The sequence below is a fragment of the Spea bombifrons genome, chromosome 3 (assembly GCF_027358695.1).
Source record: "Spea bombifrons isolate aSpeBom1 chromosome 3, aSpeBom1.2.pri, whole genome shotgun sequence".
NCBI classification, from domain to species: domain Eukaryota; kingdom Metazoa; phylum Chordata; class Amphibia; order Anura; family Pelobatidae; genus Spea; species Spea bombifrons.
Genome location: NC_071089.1, coordinates 118,218,395 through 118,243,478, shown reverse-complemented (window position 1 = coordinate 118,243,478; position 25,084 = coordinate 118,218,395). Strand labels below are relative to the sequence as shown.

Genomic DNA, 25,084 nt, shown 5'->3' with positions numbered 1-25,084 from the left:
TACAACTCAAGAGTTCTCAACCTCTATGGCGGTCAAAATAATTGTGGAATTTGCCCAAAAGTTGGCAAAGGTCTCATGCTAAAAAAAACAAAAAAAAACCCAAACCCCCAAACGGGCCGGGACACTTACCTTCTTCATAAAGAGAGTGTCCTGTCTGGAACATTTATCGACTTTGAGCTTCAGAACGGCGATATCTGGCACGGTGCTGCAATATGAACGAAGCAAGGCAGACGTAAAACAGAAGAAAGGAAGCCGGACGAGCCCAACACCCATCAGAGAGATCTGTGGCACAATGTGGCACGACTAGCATTATCCAATTCTTTTCCCGTCCCTCTCCTGTCTTTATAAGGGGGGCCGCAGACATATTAGAAAGAGTCTCCTACCTGATGGTTGAAAATTTGCGCCTGTTTCCGTGGCGATCAATGAGGCAGACGAGGGTCTCCAGGACCAGGAGACGGATTTCGGTGTCTTCCATCAACACGGCGGACAGTAAGGGGTCGAGGAAAGAGTTGGGCAGGGCAGTTAGCATGTTACTGCACTGGAAGCCCATGGAGACCTGGGGAGAGAATAATATAATGACGCAGGTGGGGGGGCTGGCACATTTTATCTAAAAAAAAAGATTTTCATAAAGAAAACATTTTTTTTCAATTTAACAAATATTTTTAAAATTGCAGGGTGGGCCACCTGGAGCTCTCCCTATCCTGGGGAAGCGGATTCATGAGGGAACAGGACTATGTGTGGAGATGGGGCACTGGGCAGAGCTGGCTGCAGGTGTGGGTGGGGCTAACTGCAAATGTGGGTGGGGTTAGCCTTAAGTAGGCTGAGTGTGGGCGTGGCCAAACGCTGTCGCACTTTCCAGAGACCCTGGGAATCAGCACTTCGCCCGGAGCCTCCCAATCATACCCGGTATGACTAAAGGACAGCATAAAAATATTATCAGCCGCTCAGTGGGGGCGGGGCAACGTAGCTTATTTTGTCGTGTTTTGTAAAGTTAAAAATGATGTTTTAAAAAAATCCAAGACGACGATAAAATATACCTGAAGCAGAGACTTCAGCAGCATGATCTGGATCAGACGATTCCTGTTTTCCCTGCGGTTAAAAAGAGAAGTCAGTAAATTCAACCGGGAATCATCACAAAGTAAATAAAAAAATCTTAGAAACAGAAAGATTTATAAACACCTTACAGATATTTTATTAAATTCAGAGACTCTAATTTAACTTTACGCTTTTGGCCCCTGACACGGCTGCTGGTGAGCCATTCCCTGTATCCACCACTGCTCCCTCATCTACCCTCAGTATCACAATAAATAACATAGCCAAGGAAATGGTTGGATAACGACGGTGAGCATTTAAAAACTTTACCAAACGGCAGTGAAATGAATTAGAAAATATAAAAGATGGACTTACAGACGACGGCTCAGATCTGCGGCAGAACTAGCATTAAATAATCAATATCCTGTCCTCAAACTCTCCTCCCTCGCCAGTAAAAAGGCTGCCCGAGCCCATCAGAAACAATCCGCAACTTAACAATAGGGGAGAGATAACTAAATGGGGAGGAACAATCATAACATGATCAGGGGCACTCACACTGGCACAACCAGACACTAACAGAGAGACTAAGGCACCGACACTAACACAACTAAGCAACATCACTAACAGACATGCACACAAACACACACACACTAGGTCCAGAATTTTCATTTCGGTGCATATATATATATATATATAGGTACTAGGCCAGACACTGAAGTGGTACGCCTACACCACATCAATGTTTGGCTTAGTATATAGTGATTGGGGTTATGCTGCATTATTGTCAATGTCTGGCTCAATGTATAGTGATAGGTGTTGTGTTGTACCACGGTCAATGTGTGCCTCTGTATATAGTTATAGTTGTTATGCTGTACCACTGGCAGTGTTTGCCTCAGTATATAGTGATAGCAGTTATGCTGTACCACTGTCAATGTTGCCTCAGTATATAGTGATAGCAGTTATGCTGTACCACTGTCAATGTTTGCTTTAGTATATAATGATAGCAGTTATGCTGTAACACGGTCACTCAAGTATATAGTGATAGGTGTTATGTTGTACCACCGTCAATGTCTGCCTTAGTAAATAATGATAACAGTTATGCTGTAGCCAGGGCCGGCCTTTGGGGTGTGCGACCTGTGCGACCGCACAGGGCGCCACACTCCAGGGGGCGCCGCCGCGGGGTCTGCCGCCACCGTAGCGTACCGCTGCCGCCAATAGCGTACCTAGCGGTGGTGGGGGCGGTCCGCACCGGGTGCCGCTCATCAGGGGGGCACCCGGCACCCCTCCAGAGACGGACAGTAATATCCGCCGCTGGAGGAGCAGGCTCGCAAGGGAGCGGTATCGGAGGTCTTTAACAGACCTCCGGCTCCCTTGAGTGATTTTAAGCCGGTTCAAGGATCTCCCTTGAACCCGGCTTAAAATCACTCAAGGGAGCCGGAGGTCTGTTAAAGACCTCCGATACCGCTCCCTTGTGATCCGCGCGGCAACAGCTGTTGTGCGCCGGGGTTTGTTGTCAGATCCCGGCGCACAACACTGTAGCCGCGCCCACCGCTGTCCGTGCCCTCTGACCCGGAAGAAGACAGAATAACTAAAGAAGAGGAGCGAAGAGAAGAAAAAGGAGCTGTAAGGAGAAAAGAGGAAAGGTAGGAAAGCATTCCGTGAGAGTGGATTGGTATGTGTGTGGATTGGTATATATGTGTGGATTGGTGTATATGTGTGGATTAGTGTATATGTGTGGATTGGTGTATATGTGTGGATTGGTATATATGTGTGGATTGGTGTATATGTGTGGATTGGTATATATGTGTGGATTAGTATATGTGTGTGGATTGGTGTATGTGTGTGGATTGGTATATGTGTGTGGATTGGTATATGTGTGTGTGGATTGGTATACGTGTGGATTGGTATATGTGTGGATTGGTAAGTGTGTGAGAGTGATGGGTGTTATGCTGTACCATTTCCAATGTCTTTTTCATGATCTAATTATGCTCTAAAAGTACATCATAACTCCCATCACTCTGCCACTGTTCCATACAGTGGCAGAGCTGGGAGGCAGAGGCCTTGCACCCCCACCGCAGGACTCCTGAAAGGTAAGTGAACTTCAAAGAGGGAAAGGGTAGATAGTTAGATGGGGGTAGATAGGGAGAAGGGAGTGAGAAGGGGTAGATAGGGCAATCATACTCCTATCATGCCAAGTCTGCGAGTACATCCTGGAATCTGGGTATGCCTGGGCATGATAGGAATGTGATTGCTGTTAATTATATATATATATATATATATATAATATTTTTATTTAATTGTTTTGTCCTATTTTGGTGTTTTACTTACTTTAAATAAAAGTGTTAGATTTTTTATGGTGTGGGGGGGGTGTCATATTCGGTTTATGGCCAGGTAAATGCTGCACTTTCGGTTACAGTCCAGAATTCGTTTTGGTGCATCCCTACTACTAAGCCAGACAATGAAGTGGTAGGCCTACACCACATCAATGTTTGGCGTAGTATATAGTGATTGGGGTTTTGTTACAAGTTTTGTTACAAGTTTTTATTCCTTTCTTTTTTTGGGATGGGGGGGCGCCAGAGGAGTAGTCCGCACAGGGCGCCAGAACACCTAAGGCCGGCTCTGGCTGTACCCCTGTCAATGTTTGCCTAACGATAGAAGCTATGCAGTTTTAAAGTGAGTGTGTGTGTGGGGGGGTCCCACGTACAGGATCCGCCCCAGGTGCCAAATACTCTAGGTACGCCCCTGCGCACAACAGTTTTTCCCAATTTTTTTTTATCCTTTATGCGGCCTGGAGCCTCCGCTCGTGATTCGCTCATAATTTACTTATGCAGTGAGAATTTCCCCTTTAAAAAAACATTACAGTAAGTAATACTGTTGTGTAACTAATACTACATCATCACACTATAATGTAGTGTTATTAACCATGAGCGAGCTGTACCAAACATATAGAATAACAATTTAAATTTAACGTTTGCAGAAGCATATTGTGCGCACAAAATTTTGGCACTGGGAAAATTTTTGCACAAGAGAAATTTTCTGAGCACACCACCTAAGAAAAATTAGAGGGAACATTGCACTCAACACTAACACACAGACACTCACGCTGACACATACCCACAAAAACACTAACACTCACGCTGACACATACCCACAAAAACACTAACACACAGACACTCACGCTGACACATACCCACAAAAACACTAACACACAGACACTCACGCTGACACATACCCACAAAAACACTAACACACAGACACTCACGCTGACACATACCCACAAAAACACTAACACACAGACACTCACGCTGACACATACCCACAAAAACACTAACACACAGACACTCACGCTGACACATACCCACAAAAACACTAACACACAGACACTCACGCTGACACATACCCACAAAAACACTAACACACAGACACTCACGCTGACACATACCCACAAAAACACTAACACACAGACACTCACGCTGACACATACCCACAAAAACACTAACACTAACACAACCAGACACATTAAAACGCACACTAAGACACCAACATAGCCAGACACACACTAACATAGCCAGACACACACTAACATACACAGTCACACACACTAACATACACAGACACACACACTAACATACACAGACACACACACTAACGTACAAAGCCACACACACAGCTATAGAACTATAGAAAGATAATAACAGCTTTTCGGGGGGGGGCACTACACACAGTTATGGAATCTCTTTTCTCACCCCATTTTGCCCGGGTCCATCTGGTGATGTAAGGATGGAAGCGGTACCTTCCCCATTATAAACAGCATGACTTCGGATCTCTGGTACGTCGGCAGCGTCCTCGCAAAAGACCCTTAAAAAAGAACCTTACTTTTATTATAAATCATATCGGCTGGAATATGTTTATCGCTAAACACACATAGTGCTACCGGGAACATCGGAAATATGTTGGGTTGCAAAAATTCCTGCTGCTCACAATTGTTTTGCGTCTTACAATAAACTGGCCGCAGGTCCTACATCCCCGTGCGCTTTATTCCACCCCTGGGTCTGCATACATACAGGAGCAGCCAGTATATGGTTTTACGGTACGGTGCTGCCCCCTGCTGGACACTGGGATTGATTTTAAGAACTGCAAACGATGCTTTATAAAAAAGTACTATTATGGTCTTGTTTAGTGTTAGTAACTGACAGTTGGGGATAATTGCCTTTGAGATCCAAACAAAAGTCTATGGAGGAACGGACTTCATTAGCATCGCCATAAAGCATCAGCTCAGTGTGGGGTTTGAGCCGGGAAAGTCACCCAAAATATCACATGACTGACAGCAACGGCGGCTCCAGGTCTGCAGATAAAGGGAGTTTATTGGGGCAAAATAAGATAAAACCAGGTTTTTGTCAACAACCGATATTACTGTATACAGCGCTGGGGGTTATATTACTGTATACAGCGCTGGGGGTTATATTATTGTATACAGTGCTGGGGGGTTATATTACTGTATACAGCGCTGGGGGTTATATTACTGTATACAGCGCTGGGGGTTATATTACTGTATACAGCGCTGGGGGTTATATTACTGTATACAGTGCTGGGGGGTTATATTACTGTATACAGTGCTGGGGGGTTATATTACTGTATACAGCGCTGGGGGGTATATTACTGTATACAGGGCTGGGGGGGTTATATTACTGTATACAGCGCTGGGGGTTATATTACTGTATACAGCGCTGGGGGGGTTATATTACTGTATACAGCGCTGGGGGTTATATTACTGTATACAGCGCTGGGGGTTATATTACTGTATACAGTGCTGGGGGGTTATATTACTGTATACAGCGCTGGGGGTTATATTACTGTATACAGCGCTGGGGGTTATATTACTGTATACAGTGCTGGGGGTTATATTACTGTATACAGTGCTGGGGGTTATATTACTGTATACAGCGCTGGGGGGTTATATTACTGTATACAGCGCCGGGGAGTTATATTACTGTATACAGCGCTGGGGGTTATATTACTGTATACAGCGCTGGGGGTTATATTACTGTATTCAGCGCTGGGGGTTATATAACTGTATACAGCGCTGGGGGTTATATTACTGTATACAGCGCTGGGGGGTTATATTACTGTATACAGCGTAGGGGGGTTATTACTGTATACAGCGCTGGGGGTTATATTACTGTATACAGCGCTGGGGGTTATATTACTGAATACAGCACTGGGGGTTTTATTACTGTATACAGCCCTGGGGGGTGATATTACTGTATACAGCGCTGGGGGGTTATATTACTGTATACAGTGCTGGGGGGTTATATTACTGTATACAGCGCTGGGGGGTTATATTGCTGTATACAGTGCTGGGGGGGTTATATTACTGTATACAGTGCTGGGGGTTATATTACTGTATACAGTGCTGGGGGGTGATATTACTGTATACAGCGCTGGGGGGGTTATATTACTTTATACAGCGCTGGGGGGTTATATTACTGTATACAGTGCTGGGGGGTATATTACTGTATACAGTGCTGGGGGGGTTATATTACTGTATACAGTGCTGGGGGGTTATATTACTGTATACAGTGCTGGGGGGGTTATATTGCTGTATACAGTGCTGGGGGGGTTATATTGCTGTATACAGCGCTGGGGGTTATATTACTGTATACAGTGCTGGGGGGGTTATATTGCTGTATACAGCGCTGGGGGTTATATTACTGTATACTGCGCTGGGGGGGTTATATTACTGTATACAGCGCTGGGGGTTATATTACTGTATACAGTGCTGGGGGGGTTATATTACTGTATACAGTGCTGGGGGGGTTATATTGCTGTATACAGTGCTGGGGGTATATTACTGTATACAGCGCTGGGGGGGTTATATTACTGTATACAGTGCTGGGGGGGTTATATTGCTGTATACAGCGCTGGGGGTTATATTACTGTATACAGTGCTGGGGGGGTTATATTGCTGTATACAGCGCTGGGGGTTATATTACTGTATACTGCGCTGGGGGGGTTATATTACTGTATTCAGCGCTGGGGGTTATATTACTGTATACAGTGCTGGGGGGGTTATATTACTGTATACAGTGCTGGGGGGTTATATTACTGTATACAGTGCTGGGGGGGTATATTACTGTATACAGTGCTGGGGGGTTATATTGCTGTATACAGTGCTGGGGGGTATATTACTGTATACAGTGCTGGGGGGGTTATATTGCTGTATACAGTGCTGGGGGGGTATATTACTGTATACAGCGCTGGGGGGGTTATATTACTGTATACAGTGCTGGGGGGGTTATATTGCTGTATACAGTGCTGGGGGGGTTATATTGCTGTATACAGTGCTGGGGGGGTTATATTGCTGTATACAGTGCTGGGGGGGTATATTACTGTATACAGTGCTGGGGGGGTTATATTGCTGTATACAGTGCTGGGGGGGTATATTACTGTATACAGTGCTGGGGGGGTTATATTGCTGTATACAGTGCTGGGGGGGTATATTACTGTATACAGCGCTGGGGGGGTTATATTACTGTATACAGCGCTGGGGGGGTTATATTACTGTATACAGTGCTGGGGGTTATATTACTGTATACAGTGCTGGGGGTTATATTACTGTATACAGTGCTGGGGGGTTATATTACTGTATACAGTGCTGGGGGGTTATATTACTGTATACAGTGCTGGGGGGTTATATTACTGTATACAGCGCTGGGGGGTATATTACTGTATACAGGGCTGGGGGGGTTATATTACTGTATACAGCGCTGGGGGTTATATTACTGTATACAGCGCTGGGGGGGTTATATTACTGTATACAGCGCTGGGGGTTATATTACTGTATACAGCGCTGGGGGTTATATTACTGTATACAGTGCTGGGGGGTTATATTACTGTATACAGCGCTGGGGGTTATATTACTGTATACAGCGCTGGGGGTTATATTACTGTATACAGTGCTGGGGGTTATATTACTGTATACAGTGCTGGGGGTTATATTACTGTATACAGCGCTGGGGGGTTATATTACTGTATACAGCGCCGGGGAGTTATATTACTGTATACAGCGCTGGGGGTTATATTACTGTATACAGCGCTGGGGGTTATATTACTGTATTCAGCGCTGGGGGTTATATAACTGTATACAGCGCTGGGGGTTATATTACTGTATACAGCGCTGGGGGGTTATATTACTGTATACAGCGTAGGGGGGTTATTACTGTATACAGCGCTGGGGGTTATATTACTGTATACAGCGCTGGGGGTTATATTACTGAATACAGCACTGGGGGTTTTATTACTGTATACAGCCCTGGGGGGTGATATTACTGTATACAGCGCTGGGGGGTTATATTACTGTATACAGTGCTGGGGGGTTATATTACAGTATACAGCGCTGGGGGGTTATATTGCTGTATACAGTGCTGGGGGGGTTATATTACTGTATACAGTGCTGGGGGTTATATTACTGTATACAGTGCTGGGGGGTGATATTACTGTATACAGCGCTGGGGGGGTTATATTACTTTATACAGCGCTGGGGGGTTATATTACTGTATACAGTGCTGGGGGGTATATTACTGTATACAGTGCTGGGGGGGTTATATTACTGTATACAGTGCTGGGGGGTTATATTACTGTATACAGTGCTGGGGGGGTTATATTGCTGTATACAGTGCTGGGGGGGTTATATTGCTGTATACAGCGCTGGGGGTTATATTACTGTATACAGTGCTGGGGGGGTTATATTGCTGTATACAGCGCTGGGGGTTATATTACTGTATACTGCGCTGGGGGGGTTATATTACTGTATACAGCGCTGGGGGTTATATTACTGTATACAGTGCTGGGGGGGTTATATTACTGTATACAGTGCTGGGGGGGTTATATTGCTGTATACAGTGCTGGGGGTATATTACTGTATACAGCGCTGGGGGGGTTATATTACTGTATACAGTGCTGGGGGGGTTATATTGCTGTATACAGCGCTGGGGGTTATATTACTGTATACAGTGCTGGGGGGGTTATATTGCTGTATACAGCGCTGGGGGTTATATTACTGTATACTGCGCTGGGGGGGTTATATTACTGTATTCAGCGCTGGGGGTTATATTACTGTATACAGTGCTGGGGGGGTTATATTACTGTATACAGTGCTGGGGGGTTATATTACTGTATACAGTGCTGGGGGGGTATATTACTGTATACAGTGCTGGGGGGTTATATTGCTGTATACAGTGCTGGGGGGTATATTACTGTATACAGTGCTGGGGGGGTTATATTGCTGTATACAGTGCTGGGGGGGTATATTACTGTATACAGCGCTGGGGGGGTTATATTACTGTATACAGTGCTGGGGGGGTTATATTGCTGTATACAGTGCTGGGGGGGTTATATTGCTGTATACAGTGCTGGGGGGGTTATATTGCTGTATACAGTGCTGGGGGGGTATATTACTGTATACAGTGCTGGGGGGGTTATATTGCTGTATACAGTGCTGGGGGGGTATATTACTGTATACAGTGCTGGGGGGGTTATATTGCTGTATACAGTGCTGGGGGGGTATATTACTGTATACAGCGCTGGGGGGTTATATTACTGTATACAGCGCTGGGGGGGTTATATTACTGTATACAGTGCTGGGGGTTATATTACTGTATACAGTGCTGGGGGTTATATTACTGTATACAGTGCTGGGGGGTTATATTACTGTATACAGTGCTGGGGGTTATATTACTGTATACAGTGCTGGGGGTTATATTACTGTATACAGTGCTGGGGGTTATATTACTGTATACAGCGCTGGGGGGTTATATTACTGTATACAGTGCTGGGGGGGTATATTACTGTATACAGCGCTGGGGGGTTATATTACTGTATACAGCGCTGGGGGTTATATTACTGTATACAGCGCTGGGGGTTATATTACTGTATACAGCGCTGGGGGTTATATTACTGTATACAGCTCTGGGGGGGTTATATTACTGTATACAGTGCTGGGGGTTATATTACTGTATACAGCGCTGGGGGTTATATTACTGTATACAGCGCTGGGGGTTATATTACTGTATACAGTGCTGGGGGTTATATTACTGTATACAGCGCTGGGGGTTATATTACTGTATACAGTGCTGGGGGGGGTTATATTGCTGTATACAGCGCTGGGGGGTATATTGCTGTATACAGCGCTGGGGGGGGGTTATATTGCTGTATACAGCGCTGGGGGGTATATTGCTGTATACAGCGCTGGGGGGGGGTTATATTGCTGTATATATTAACAATGTTACTGGCATCCTCTTACCGATGGTCTTTATGATCCCCTCCTGGAACATCCTCTCTTCGTGCTCCTTGATAATTTTGGTACCAATGTTTATAGTGGAGTCATAGCTGCCGGTTAACTCGTAGTCGATGCTCAGTCTCAGATGTCTCAGCAAAGTGTTAAACAATTCCAACACAGTGGGACCTAAGCAAGAAAAGGGGCATCAAAGTCAAAAGGCAGGGGTGAGGGGGGGTAGCTAAGAGGGTTGGAGGCTTAGAAGTAACATAAGGAAGTTTTACTTTGTCCAGATTGTGATAGATAAGTGGAACAGCCTCCCAGCAGAAGTGGTAGAGGGTAATAGAGTGAGGGTACAAAACATGCATGGGATAGGCATATGATGACTGATTAAGGTTTGAGTCTTTACAGCAGGAGAAACGGGCGACTAGACGGAGGGAATAGGTGTTGACCTGTTGGAAAATTCCAGGTCGGTGGTGATGTATACATTCTGGCCAGTATGGAGCCCTATATATATATATAATATAGTTTCACGTTCCTAACGTTATAATGCTCGCTTAGATCCATACCTACGGATCCCGTGGCTGCAATGACCGCTGCCTCAGACAGAACTTCCACGATGCCTGCGCGAACCGTGGCCAGGCTCCTGCTGTTGGCATCCAGATGTCCCAACAGCTGCTGAATGACCAGATGGGAATGCTGCGGCTGAACAAAGAACAAACCCCACAAAATTACAGAGAGCCGGGGCATCCGGCGGGGGCATCCAGCCGGGGCGTCCAGCCGGGGCGTCCAGCGGGGGCATGCAGCGGGGGCGTCCAGCCGGGGGTCCGGCAGTCACTCTTTCTCCAGGTCTCACCTGTATGGAGTACATGATGATCTTAAAGCATCTCACGGCGAAGGTCTTCGGCTCCCACAGGGAATGGTTATCCAGATGCCTAGAAGACATACACATGGTTCTAATCACGGTCCGGTAAAAAGGCTCAGGAGTGCTGGGATACGCAGTGTGTCTGTTAAATGAATGAATGAATCTGATCATCATGCATATAGAATGTTCCGGATTCATGTATACGTCGGATCTTTTATTGAACATTTCGGGGAACAGCTCTACGTTCAGATACCCAACCCAGGAGAGGGAGCTACGTCCTCTCTTATTATTGCCGTATCGGGGTAAATTTGGGGTTGTATTATTTGATGGCCCCGCTTTAAAGTCATCGTAAGGTCATTCTTCTATATTCTAGTACATGGGTAACCATTAGGCCTTTATGTTCTATTATGGGGGGGAGCTGAGCCAAGCCTGATTTTATTTAGGACTAGGATGATGTTACCCCTGGAACCCCCAAGATCAGTTTTTCCCCATCCTCCACATGCAAAAAGTTACAAAAAGTGTTAATAAATTAGGATGGAGGGAGACCGTCCCTGGGGTTTCCATGTTTTTAAATGATCCAGTCATTGTGTACCCACAGTCTGGAAACCGGGCATGTTAACCCAAGACAGACGCCTGGCGCGTTTCACTCACATCAGGACGGGCTTGATGGCGTTCTTGATGTTCCCGTAGGCAGCTCTCCCCAGTAGTTCCCTCAGGCAGCGCTCTGCCAGCTCCGCCGGGCATTCCTTCTCCTTTTCCGTACTCTGCAGTGGTGACGGAGAGCGGCTGGACGCACAAATAATAAAAAGAAAAAGTATCGTGCAGTGTCAGAAAACAACCAGCAGGTGGCAGCGCTCGATTAACTAAACGCAGCCTGCCCTGACTTGGATCCGCCGCATGTTACCGAAATAAATGTATGGATCCCGGCAAATGTATGGATCAAAAGAGACGTCACGACAATAAATGCCCGCTGATACCTCTCCGTCTCCTCCACGTGCTGGAGATTGTACAGCAGGGAGGGGACGATCTTGTCCATGTGCTGCGGGTCCCAGATATTGGCCTGAAGCTCATCGTTCACAGTCTTCCGGACGACTCCTTGTAAACCTTTGATGCCGGCCATCCGGATCCTTCACACCATGAAACGAAAGGGCAGACAACTGACAATAAACATTACGTAAGCGATCAACTGCGTATGCGACGAAAATGCCGGAAAATCGAGGATGACCCTAGGAAAACAGGACAGTGGGGAAGTATTTCTTTAATACAAACAAATACTTGGAAGAGGTTTCTCTGGTCTGCCATCTTCCGCAAGACCCTATTCTCTCCGTGGCCTTGTCTTAAGTGCAGGATAGCTTTATGTATATCTCGTTAAGCCTTAAAACCCATCGCCGTACTGGCTTCTACCACCTCTGCTGGAAGGCCCATTTTTTGGAGAAGCTGCACAACCTAGCTTAAAAAAAATGCTTTCTGATTTTGTCCTGTAAGGGTCCACCGAGAAGGTCCATCAAGAGGACAGCTTGTGGTAGGCCGAGTATAAAGAGAAGCTTTTAGAAACGTTAAATTTAATAACAGAATGGCTAAAAAATCTAAAATTCCCCCCAAAATAGATTAAATGAAAAGAAGAAGAAGGAACCCAACCCAGCGCCAAATGGGGGCCCAAAGTCAGCATTCCCAACAAGTCTACAGCATAATGTCTCCTGACCCAAGGGCTACAAAATAACTCTTTCCCAACACTCCGCGGCACAGGCGAAAAATCATTAATCACAGAATTAAGGCGATGATTTTATTCCCCGCTAAAAACAAGGATTTGATTGGAAGATTAGATTCCCAAAGCGGCTGTCATTAGAGATAATACTTTGCCGATCACGCCAGTAATTAAATTAACGACGTCAACATCAGATTAACGATCATCTAGAATCAGTGCGGACCGGAGACCCAGATGTTACCGGGAACGGCCAGAGCTTCACAGGAGGAGAAAACGAGAGGGTCGGAGGCTGAGATGGAATGGAAGGAAGTGTTTACTTTACTGAGAGGGTGGTAGGTAAGTGGAACAGCCTCCCAGCAGAAGTGGTAGAGGGGATTAAACATGCATGGGGTAGGCATACGGCTCCTGAATCTAAGACAAGGCCAACGAGTGGTTACGGTTTGGGTCTGGTGGCAAGCTCTCAAGTTGAGGGAGTCACCTAGCGACCCCAGGGCGATCATCTGGTTCCTCTTTGAGACAAGGAACGCTGTTGTCTACCTGAGTTCCGTGCCAGACACCTGAATGATTTAAGCCAGATCTGTGGGCACGCCAGGCATCAGACATCACAGATGGACGGCAGACCAAGAAGTAGCAGGTGGGGTCAAGAGAGACCACCATCGTGCAATTCAGAAAATTCCATGCGGCCCCTACTGGTTTTATTTGGTGTCTCGGCCCCAGATAATTCCACCTCTCGGGGATTCTGGCCCTCGCTGAATAACCTTCCAACCATGGAGACGATCATGTAGAGCAGGAGAAGATCCAATGATCCATCACTCACTTAGTCCTGATTTCCACATCGTCGTGGCTCGAATGGCACATCTCGCTGAAGCGGGACACAAAGAAGTCGTAGCTGCGGTGGTAGGACGGGGTGTCCTCTTCTATGTTGGCAAACTTCACAAACTGAAAGAGTTTTATAAAGAAACATCCGTCACTCAGCGGAGTCACACGCTGAAAACTCTACACAATCACTCTTTCTTTAAACGAAAATTTCCATTTTCTCGCTCTGTTATCTGATTCCCAATCTACTAACAACCCCCCCGACTCCTTATTAAACTGCCTGTGGGGAACAATAGAATGACTCGGTCTTAATCAAAAATCAATGATAGAATACAGAGGAGCAGACTTCATTAGCATTGCCATAAAGCATCAGATCATTATTACTGTATACAGCGCTGGGGGTTATATTACTGTATACAGTGCTGGGGGGTTATATTACTGTATACAGCGCTGGGGGTTATATTACTGTATACAGCGCTGGGGGTTATATTACTGTATACAGTGCTGGGGGTTATATTACTGTATACAGTGCTGGGGGGTTATATTACTGTATACAGCGCTGGGGGATATATTACTGTATACAGCGCTGGGGGTTATATTACTGTATACAGTGCTGGGGGATATATTACTGTATACAGCGCTGGGGGTTATATTACTGTATACAGCGCTGGGGGTTATATTACAGTATACAGCGCTGGGGGTTATATTACTGTATACAGCGCTGGGGGTTATATTACTGTATACAGCGCTGGGGGTTATATTACTGTATACAGCGCTGGGGGTTATATTACTGTATACAGCGCTGGGGGTTACATTACTGTATACAGCGCTGGGGGGTTATATTACTGTATACAGCGCTGGGGGGGTTATATTACTGTATACAGCGCTGGGGGGTTATATTACTGTATACAGTGCTGGGGGGTTATTGATGTATACAGCGCTGGGGGGTTATATTACTGAGACAGAGTGGCACATAGGGGGTCAAAAGGCAGAGGGTTAAAAGGCATATCACGGGGCACAGTGGCATATAGGGGGTATAAGGCATTTCTGGGGCAGATGTGCATAACTGGGGGGCAGGTTGGAAAATAGAAGGAAATAAAACCAAAATATTTTTCTCAACCATAGCTTTTATAAAAAAAATTGTTTACATGAATTAACATTTACTGGTAAAACTTTTTTCCTATAGGGTCGTCTTATATTCAGGCTTTTTCTTTTTTTCCTAAATTAATATTCAGATTTGGGGGGTCGTCTTATAATCGAGCAAATACGGTATTAGTGTGTCTGTGAAGTCTGCGTTGAAACATTATGACGTGTTAGTACCAGTGTGTGTTGTGTGTATTTATTAACCACCTCCATAGCTGCCCTTTGAAAACACTGTACTTCTTGCTATAAGCTTGTGGATTGTGCAGAACACCCCTATGGCCCTTGCACTGTGGTACAGCCTGCCCTGACTGTGATGTCATAGTGCTGTGACGTCACAATGCTTGATGTTCTGTAAAAGCACATCCAGACACTGTGGTTGTTTCAGATTGTGAGCAGTAGCAGTACTGAGCATAACAGTTACCTGTCCACGACAGGCAGCGAAATCGCGATTTCTATTGACTTTGAAAAGATAAAATAGGCAGAGATTAAAAGGCCTTCATTCGTGTGACGGAACACCCGGCACATAGGCGCGAGTCTCTGCACCTGAACATCTTTGACTGACACCCGACAGGTACACGTTTCAGCCATCATGGAGCGCACTTGCTTCGGCACTCCTGGCCCTCGCACAAGCAGCAGAATAACATTCACGCTGTGTGTATTTGGCTGGGCGCTCTTATTCGGCGGATCTCTACTTTCTGTCTATGGGTTCGCGACATGCCAGTCCGGCAGCTGTATCGCCTACAAGGTGACGGGCCCGGTACTTGCCGGGTTAGGGCTGGCATGTTTAATAATGGCGGAGTTTACTGCCCAACGAGAGAGAAGGAGGGAATTAGAAGGAGACCCGACGGATCCAGATAGCAGCTTCCTCTGCGGCAAAAGCCGGCAGCTTGCGCAGTTCCTGATACTCGGGATGCTGTTACTGGTTTGCGGGGTAATAGTTAGTATCCCAGGACTTGTGGTTCCAGCCTGCAAACCGGCATCCAACACAGACAAACCCCCTAAACTCTGTGCAGCTCGCTTAGTGCAGGTAATCGCAGTCGCACTCGGCTTGTGTTACTGGCTGGCTGTCTGTGTGATCAGAAGCCGTGGTTGTTCAGTGAGCAGGGAGTCTCCTTCCTACGACAGCATCGATTTGGAAAGGGGAGACAATGATTCCGGCGGGGAAAATGAACACGACGTTCCATGGCTGCGCGGGCCGACCGTACAAAACATCAACGAGTGTTACCCTTCGGAGCCGCCTCCAACATGCGAGGACATAAACCCTACTGAGCCGGATCCTGAAGAGAGTTCATCATCATCATCATCATTGTATCACTCGGTTTCCCAATCATCGGAGTCGAGTGACTATGAGCTCGCACCAGGACCCTAAACGTGGAAAGTCTGAACTATTGGGGGGTTTTTTTTTCTAACATTTCGACTCAGTACGGAGTTTGAGCCGGAAGCGTCACCCAAAACATCACATCTGACGATATCCAGGTCTGCAGATAAAGGACTGAAATCAGACCGGGTTTTTTGTCAGTGCCGGCACCGTACATGACGCCTGTCGAAATGTTTTTTTCCCCCCCGTGAGACTTCCACCTTAAATAACGGATAAATAAAATGACATCTTTTCATGGTTGCCCCTCAAACAGTATCTGTGTGTGTTTGTGTGTGTGTGTGTGTTTGTGTGCGTGTTGGAGATACCGCGTGTACGAGGTCACATTATCGTATGGAATCTCCTTCACTCGAATATTTCCAGAAATACGATGCTGCTTTTTTTTTTTTAAATGTCCGGTTTACAGTCATCATTCTGACTGTGAGAAATGGGAGTTGTAGAATACAAACACTTACATGCCCATATTAATATACATACATAAAATATTACATGTATGTGCGTTTGTTATGTGGTAACATTGTAATAGTGTGGGGGTGGGGAGGGTAAGTTGCCGGGGTCACTGTGTCTCCTCGCGCGGGGAGGAGCGGCTCGGCTGACATTCGCGCTGTTGCAGCTTCCTACTACCTGCTCTCCCGTCTCTCATCACTCCAATCCGTCCTCCACACTGCTCCTCATCTGCCGCTCCTCTGTGCCATTCGCTCGATTCACTCCCCGTCCCCTCCAGGATCAAATCCAAACTCCTGACCCCAACATACAGAGCCCTCAATAACCCCGCACCCCCTATATCTCCATCCTCCTATCCAAATACCCCCTTACTGCCCCCTTCGTCCCTCTAACGACCCCCATCTCTCTTCTACTCTCATTACCTCTTCTCACTCCCATATTCAGGATTTGCCCCGTGCTGTACCACCTTCTCTGGGATTCCCTTCCCCGTCCGTCAGACTTTCTCCCTCGCACACGACTTTCATAAAGTCTCTGAAACCCCACAAGAAGCGTAAACCTTTCCTCCCAACACTCTCAGCCATCACCCTAATCAATCCACCTGAACAACCAACAACCTCTACAGATCATCCGGACTCGACCAACTCACCCCCATCCAAACCGTCCTCTCCTACTGTCTCCCCTCCCCCTCAACCCCCGACTAGATTGTAAGCTCCCGGGAGCCGGGCCCTCTGCTCCTTTTGTACCAGTTTGTTATCGTGTGTGATTATAAATCATTCCACTGATTGGAACAGCGCTACGGAACCTGCCGGCGATATATAAAGAGATGTAATGTAGAATACTGTGCACATGAGAGCGCTACATATATGTTGGACTCCTCAACGTACACGAGCAGAACATGACAGCTGAGACTACAGAGAGTCGGCTCTCAGTGTTCGCTCAGGAAGATGAATTATATATGTGTGCGTGAATGTATGTATGTGCGTGTGTGTATGTATGTGCATGTGTGTATCTGTATGTATGTGTGCGTCCGTGTGTGTATTTGTATGTGCGTGTATGTATGCATGTGTTTGCGTGTGTTTGCTTTCTCCCCTGAAGACGCCGTCACGATGCTGCTAATAATAGAGCCGCGCTGCTCCTCCTCATCATATATTATTAAAAGCTACAAAGCGCTCGGCTTTCCCAGGATTACAGAAATATCTGTCCGCTGCGGCCCCCGGCGACCTGCTGACCGACGAGCGCAGAGCGCCCCGAGAGTCTGTTCACAACCGACAACCGTGGGAGGAAAATCAGACGGAAAATATCCCAGAGAGACCCAAAACTCTAAGAATTACAGAAATAAAATGAGGATCACAGAACCCATAAAAAAAAAAAACGATGTCACCCGAAACGGGAGCTCGCGCCATATTTATACCCCTAACCGGATTAAACGCTTTTCAAAAATATTCTGCTTTTTTATTTTTACTCCAGTCCTTATCATACTCCCTGTGGGGAACAATAGAATGGCTCAGTCTTAATCACTCACAGGACTCTCTGGCTAATATCACCAACCAACATAACTGTATACAGCGCTGGGGGGGGTTATATTACTGTATACAGCGCTGGGGGGTTATTACTGTATACAGCGCTGGTGGGGTTATATTACTGTATACAGCGCTGGGGGGTTATTACTGTATACAGCGCTGGGGGGTTATTACTGTATACAGCGCTGGGGGTTATATTACTGTATACAGCGCTGGGGGGTTATATTACTGTATACAGCGCTGGGGGTTATATTACTGTATACAGCGCTGGGGGGTTATATTACTGTATACAGCGCTGGGGGGTTATATTACTGTATACAGCGCTGGGGGTTATATTACTGTATACAGCGCTGGGGGGTTATTACTGTATACAGCGCTGGGGGTTATATTACTGTATACAGCGCTGGGGGGTTATATTACTGTATACAGCGCTGGGGGTTATATTACTGTATACAGCGCTGGGGGGTTATTACTGTATACAGCGCTGGGGGGTTATTACTGTATACAGCGCTGGGGGTTATATTACTGTATACAGCGCTGGGGGGTTATGACTTTATACAGCGCTGGGGGGTTATTACTGTATACAGCGCTAGGGGTTATATTACTGTATACAGCGCTGGGGGTTATATTACTGTATACAGCGCTGCTGGGGGGTTATATTACTGTATACAGTGCTGGGGGGGTTATATTATTGTATACAGCGCTGGGGGGTTATATTATTGTATACAGTGCTGGGGGGGTTATATTATTGTATACAGCGCTGGGGGGGTTATATTATTGTATACAGCGCTGGGGGGGTTATATTACTGTATACAGCACTGGGGGTTATATTACTGTATACAGCGCTGGGGGGTTATATTAATGTATACAGCGCTGTGGGGTTATATTACTGTATACAGCACTGGGGGTTATATTACTGTATACAGCGCTGGGGGTTATATTACTGTATACAGTGCTGGGGGTTATATTACTGTATACAGCACTGGGGGTTATATTACTGTATACAGCGCTGGGGGTTATATTACTGTATACAGCGCTAGGGGTTATATTACTGTATACGGCGCTGCTGGGGGGTTATATTACTGTATACAGTGCTGGGGGGGTTATATTATTGTATACAGCGCTGGGGGGTTATATTATTGTATACAGTGCTGGGGGGGTTATATTATTGTATACAGCGCTGGGGGTTATATTACTGTATACAGCGCTGGGGGGGTTATATTATTGTATACAGCGCTGGGGGTTATATTACTGTATACAGCGCTGGGGGGGTTATATTATTGTATACAGCGCTGGGGGTTATATTACTGTATACAGCGCTGGGGGGGTTATATTATTGTATATCACATGGAAAACAGTGCGGGGCAGGCAAAGGGGGGGGCAAACGTAGAATTCTCTCATGCGTTTGCGAAGGGGGGCACCACAGAGATTTATAGAGACCTCTCTCTCGGGTTCGCTCTACACCGCATTTACGAGAATAATCTTTGCAGATTTATTCTATTTTTGCGATTGCAGCGGTTACAGAATTATCTGGGAAGGGTTGAGTTATTGGACCATAATAAAGAACGATGTCTTTAATGCTGCGTTTCGTTCGTTGAGCCCAGCAGAAGAGGCGTTTCGAAGCGACTAATAATGTATTCTATGAGAATACGGAATGCCGGTGTTTGCCGATCGCGTCGGTCGTGTCACCGATTTGCTTTGTCGTTCTCCCCTCTCCTCTCGCGGACTGTTTGAGGAATTCGAAGCAGAAGGATTTAAAGCCTCGCGTCACGCAGCGGCTCGTGCTCACCTCCCAGGGGCTGTCTTATGCCGGTAAACGCGGTTTAGGTGATATATCCGTGAAGGGACACTAAGATATATGACAGACACGGAGCCCCTTTATATTATCATGCGGTCCGCGTTGCACATGCGCGGGGTATTCTGCAGAATCCCCACTTTCCGCGCAGGAGATGTGTTCGGCATACTTAAGGCGTTCTCCCAAAGGTATTTTTTGCAATGCGGTAACGCCCCCCCCCGAAGTGTTCCTTTACCCGATCGTTAAGGCGGGTGGGCTCGGGGGAAGCATGCGCTCTGCCGACGGATGAGTTAAAGATTTCGCGTTAATTCGGAGCTTAGACGAGTCTTGTGATTCGTCTGACCCGGCTGGTTTAATCCACTCACACTCAGCAACCGCGCCAAGGAGTTATCAGCAAAAGAAAAGGAAAAATTGTCAAAATCCGACCATATTCGGAAAAAAAGTGCAGCCACGTTTATAACCTTCTGCCGAGAGAACATACATTATTATTATTATGATATAGCGCCATCATATTCCACAGCGCTGTACAATACGTAAACGCAGCATAACAAGTAGAGCATCACGTGACAGGGGCGTCCTGCTCAAAGGAGCTTACTATCTAGGTACATACCGTTCTCCTCCGCCCAGCCGTACAAAGGCTGGCGCAGCCAATCAGCTTCCAGGAAAGGGGAATAATCATGAAGATTCTGAACGGCGTTACTCACCGAGTTGGTCCCCAGGATCTGCAGGTGAGGCTTCTCCGACTCCAGGAGCTTGGCCACCATCTTCAAGAAGCTCTCCACGAACAGGTTAATGCTCTGGCAGTGACAGGCCATGAGCAGCTGGTCGAGGGCTTCCATAGCGATGCACACGTAACTGGGGACACGGAACCAAACGTATCGGTTAGACGCCTGCCAAGGGCCACGCTACAGACCAACACACAAAGGACCTATACGTTGAACATGCCGTTTAGTCGATAAGCCCTTTTTACGTGAAACACTTAATAATAATAATCAAAAAAATAAAAAAATATATTAAAAAAATCATCATCAGTCCTGAATTTCCCAGCACAGTCCAGTTTTTCTGGGTCCTGTCCCGGGTATAAAAATACATTACACTGTGTACAGGCAGGACGTACATCTAAGACACATGGCCTAAACGCTGGTAAACGAGATCCAAGCTACCCAGTATTTGTACCGGGTAGCTGAGAGCTCAATGCTGCAGGGTCACGCCCAGTGCGAGGCCCCGCCCCCTTCATCCGGGGATCCGGCAAATCTGGACGTCGGAGGGGTGAAGCTTGGGAGATAGAGTTTCACTTCAACCGGCAGCGCTACAGTCCCAGACGCAGGAGCCCGGAATCAGGACCGAAGAGCGAGACAGATGTACTGCTCGGTGGGTCAGCGGGATAGAGTGGCCAAGTCATGACTGTCTTGCACAAAGCAGGACAGTTTGGAGGCATGGAAGCTAAGACCAAAAGTGGTGAGACTAGGCTGGGAGAGTCTCCTTAACCAGCCCCCCTTCAGTATGGAGCTTCTCAGAAGACCCTGTATGCAGATACATTGTACCCGGATAATGACGCGCGTGGGGTGGGTCTAATGAGTTAACCCTCACGGGTTCCTTATTTAACTCCTTCCCGGAGTTATGACATTGGTTGGAAGGTTGTGTTTCCCGGTCGGTTCCTCTGGCAAGGTTCCCTCCGGGGGGTGCAGGGCGCGAGTCGGCATTAGAAATGGAGTTAAGGGAGCTTCAGACCCCCGGGAGTCCGCTAGTTTTATAAACATTCGAAAGTCGATTTGTGGGGGGAAAAGCGCGGAGTCAGCGCTCTGAAAACGAGTGAAGATCCATCAGATGATTTCAACCACAGCCTGGAAATCCTTTCCCACCGCTAAGTGACCACGGAGAGGAGATAAAAGCTGGAAAATCGCACCCCAAGTAGCCGGCATCCGACCGGATTATAAAGGGATTATTTATTAAAAAAATCAATAACCAAATAAATATATATATAGTAACACCGATTAGCCGCTAAGAGATCACAAAAGAATATCAGAAAATAGGGATTTGGGGAGACACAAGAAGCAGTATTCTTTGAGCTTTATAATTTACTGAAAGAATAGTAACAAAAATAGAACAGCCTCCCAGCAGAGGTGGTAGAGGGTAATACAGTGAGGGGATTAAACATGCGCGGGATAGACATACGGCTCCTGAATCTAAGACGAGACCAACGACTGATTAAGGTTTGAGTCTTTACAGCAGGAGAAACAGGCGACTAGACGGGGGCCGGATGGGGCCGATCTGCCGGCAGGTTCTATGTTTTTATGCATTAGGGATAAAATAATGAGCGATATGGCAGGTTAAGGGTAGAGACCACCAGCTACCCCGCTCTAGGAGAAAGCCCCCCCCCTAGAGTTTGTTTCCAGTATGGCAGCAATCGGGGTCGGCGGAGTTTACAGCTGTTTATTAATTATTCATTAGGAAGCAATTAATTAGTATTTGGGGTCATTAATGCTTTATAGGCAGAGGCATCAGAACGTTCAGGATTTAACGCGCGGAAGCAAATCCATATAATACGATCGATGAGCGCCGCAGGTCAGGACCCCCGCAGGTCAGGACCCCCCGCAGCGCAGGACCCCCGCAGCACAGGCTCCGCATTCCCATTACGGTCAAATCTTTTAATTGTTTTTGGAAAAGGATCATAAAACTAGAATCCACAGAATAATTATTTTTAAAAATGTATCAAACCTTTAATAAAATGGATTTTCTGATTTAATTACAATTTTTTTTTTTAAATTCCCTTCTTATTTGATTTTGCCCAAACTGTCAAATTTAAAGGGTTTTTGATAAAGTTTTGTAAATAAAAGTGCAGATTCTTCGACAAATACCCGCGGTGATTATGGCTCTAATGAGCTAGAAGCAGATCCATCGGCATGGGGTATTCGCACCCCGCGGAGGGGCACTGACCGTACCCCGAGGTAATTACATCTTCAATGTCATGAACTGATTGTAATTAGACGGAACGGATTGTTAATAAAGCTTTATAAAGGTAAATAAAGTCCACATTTTCACCCAGCGTATAATCTGACATTTAAGTGACCAAATCCACCCAAAACAAGTCCCACGCACGTTGTAATTCCCTCACTCTATTAGCCTCTACCACTTCTGCTGGGAGGCGGTTCCACTTGTCGGCCAGACATAAGTGCCGTTCCACTTACTCTGCTTTGTCACTAAATGAATCATCCCCAGTGCTGATTTTTAATTAATTCTTAATTTTTCAGGGAATTTTTAATTGCCATGTGACACAAAAGCAGCCACCAATTGGCTGTTGCCCTAGACACTAAAATAAAAGGCTTCTTACACCTTACAGAAACGAATAAAACCATTCGCCTGAAAGGGTTTAGTTGATTAACATGGCAGGGGGCGCAATTAATGTTTGGTCTTAGAGGAACAGCAACTATTTAAATGATAATTTTTGAAATGAATAAATAAATAAAAAAAGTCTGTTTGTTAAAAAAAAAAAACGAATTATTAAAACAGATATTTTGATATATTTGCTGCTCCCAGCAATATTAGAAGGGTCTAATGTTTATACCTTGGGGGCGGAGTTGTTGTTCCTTGGGGGTGGAGCTATCCACGTATTGCGGGAAAACGCTAGCCCCAAACACATTAAACTCATAAAGCAGGGGCGTCCAACCTGCGGCCCTCCAGCTGCTGCAGGACTACATCTCCCATAATGCTCTTTCAGCTCAGGGGCTGGATGAGGAGGATGGGAGGTGTAGTCCTGCAGCAGCTGGAGGGCTGCAGATTGGACGCCTCTCTCGTAAGGGGTGGAGAGGGGGGCCGAAGATTTACCCCCATCCCCCGGAGACCCGGAGCAGTGATATGTCTGTGTAGTAAATGGGACATTCAAGCTGAATAAACAGAGTTTCCGGCTCTTCCGGGGAAAATAATAGAAGATTTTTACGAGAGCCATTTATTCTCTAGTAAAGTTTTTATATCTACATTTATAAGACATTTTTAGCCGGGCGGAAGGAGAGGAAATTTATTCAGTCAGCCGACGGAGGCAGCAATGCGGTCGTAACTCAGGATATAGGACGGCATAAAACGGGGAAACATTCGCTGTATTTCAGCAGGACCCGGACCGATCCCATTCCAAGCAGAACAGTGCAGATTTCACGCTGCTTCTTGATTAACTCTTTAACGCCACAGTAACGCACACCTCTCGCTCCTGCTGATGTCACCGGGTACAGTTTGTAAAATGGTAAGGTTAACCTCTATCCCTTTACATTTACAAAATCTGCTGGCTGCCGCCCCACAGACCAGCGAAGGGTATGAACTATTTCCTAGTTAATGCCCTGGTTTAGGAGGAGATCGGGGAGAAGGCAGACAGAGGCGGGAACCCCCGGCAATACTGTCAAATTACATAAAATAAATAAAAATATAGGAAAAAATTAAGAGTGGCAACAGCTGGCCCGAGGGCTGTCTGCCGACGACGACGAGAGGCGGCAGGACGGGACACCTTCAACTATAAACATTTCATACAGGCAAAGGGCAGACGTGACAGCCACTCCTACAACGCTCAGCCATGCAAACGGCTGTGGACTGCAAAAAAAAAACCCAAAAAGACTGGCCGGCCACCCTAAGACGAGAGGTCTACAGCAGCCGGTGTACCGGAGGCTGTCAGCCCGTCGGGTGCCACCGTCATCCCCACTAACCTGCACAAGCAAGTCATCTTCCGGGACGTGCGCGGAGGTCTCCACGGCGGGAATAAAAGGACGATCTGGAGGACCCCTCGAATCGGCAGCCGCACCGTCAGCAAAAAGCATCTCAATGCGAGCGGGCGAAGGATGGAGGAGCCAGGGACGAGGATCAGCAATGCTGTTTACGCAACGTTTCTGCAGGGAACAGATGTGTGACCCGTGCCGGGGCGAATCAGCAACTAATCCCAAATCTGAGGGTATTATCAGTGCAAATGGAGGGGGCATCTGGTGGCAAAACTGGCACTTTGGAGCTCCATGGACACAGATGCCGTTTCGCTGAATAATATATGATATTTGCTTTGTGGGGAGCAGAACGCTCTCGCACCACTTTCACCAATGTATTTAGTGAATATACAGACTGAGCATCACAAGGTTTTAAAGG

At 46.5% G+C, this 25,084-nt stretch overlaps 1 protein-coding gene across 1 annotated transcript in view; it reads right to left on the bottom strand.

Moving 5' to 3' along the window:
- The window catches only part of EFR3B (EFR3 homolog B), a 55,541-nt gene that overhangs the window by 10,633 nt on the left and 19,824 nt on the right, over positions 1-25,084 (bottom strand). Inside the window, exons 4-14 of the mRNA XM_053460738.1 lie at positions 20,674-20,824; positions 13,694-13,815; positions 12,149-12,298; positions 11,823-11,957; positions 11,163-11,241; positions 10,876-11,011; positions 10,334-10,495; positions 4,779-4,890; positions 1,038-1,089; positions 384-556; positions 130-205 (exon numbers count right to left, since the gene is read on the bottom strand). Of these exons, the coding sequence (XP_053316713.1) occupies positions 130-205; positions 384-556; positions 1,038-1,089; positions 4,779-4,890; positions 10,334-10,495; positions 10,876-11,011; positions 11,163-11,241; positions 11,823-11,957; positions 12,149-12,298; positions 13,694-13,815; positions 20,674-20,824 (1,348 nt within the window). The remainder of the gene's footprint in view (positions 1-129; positions 206-383; positions 557-1,037; positions 1,090-4,778; positions 4,891-10,333; positions 10,496-10,875; positions 11,012-11,162; positions 11,242-11,822; positions 11,958-12,148; positions 12,299-13,693; positions 13,816-20,673; positions 20,825-25,084) is intronic.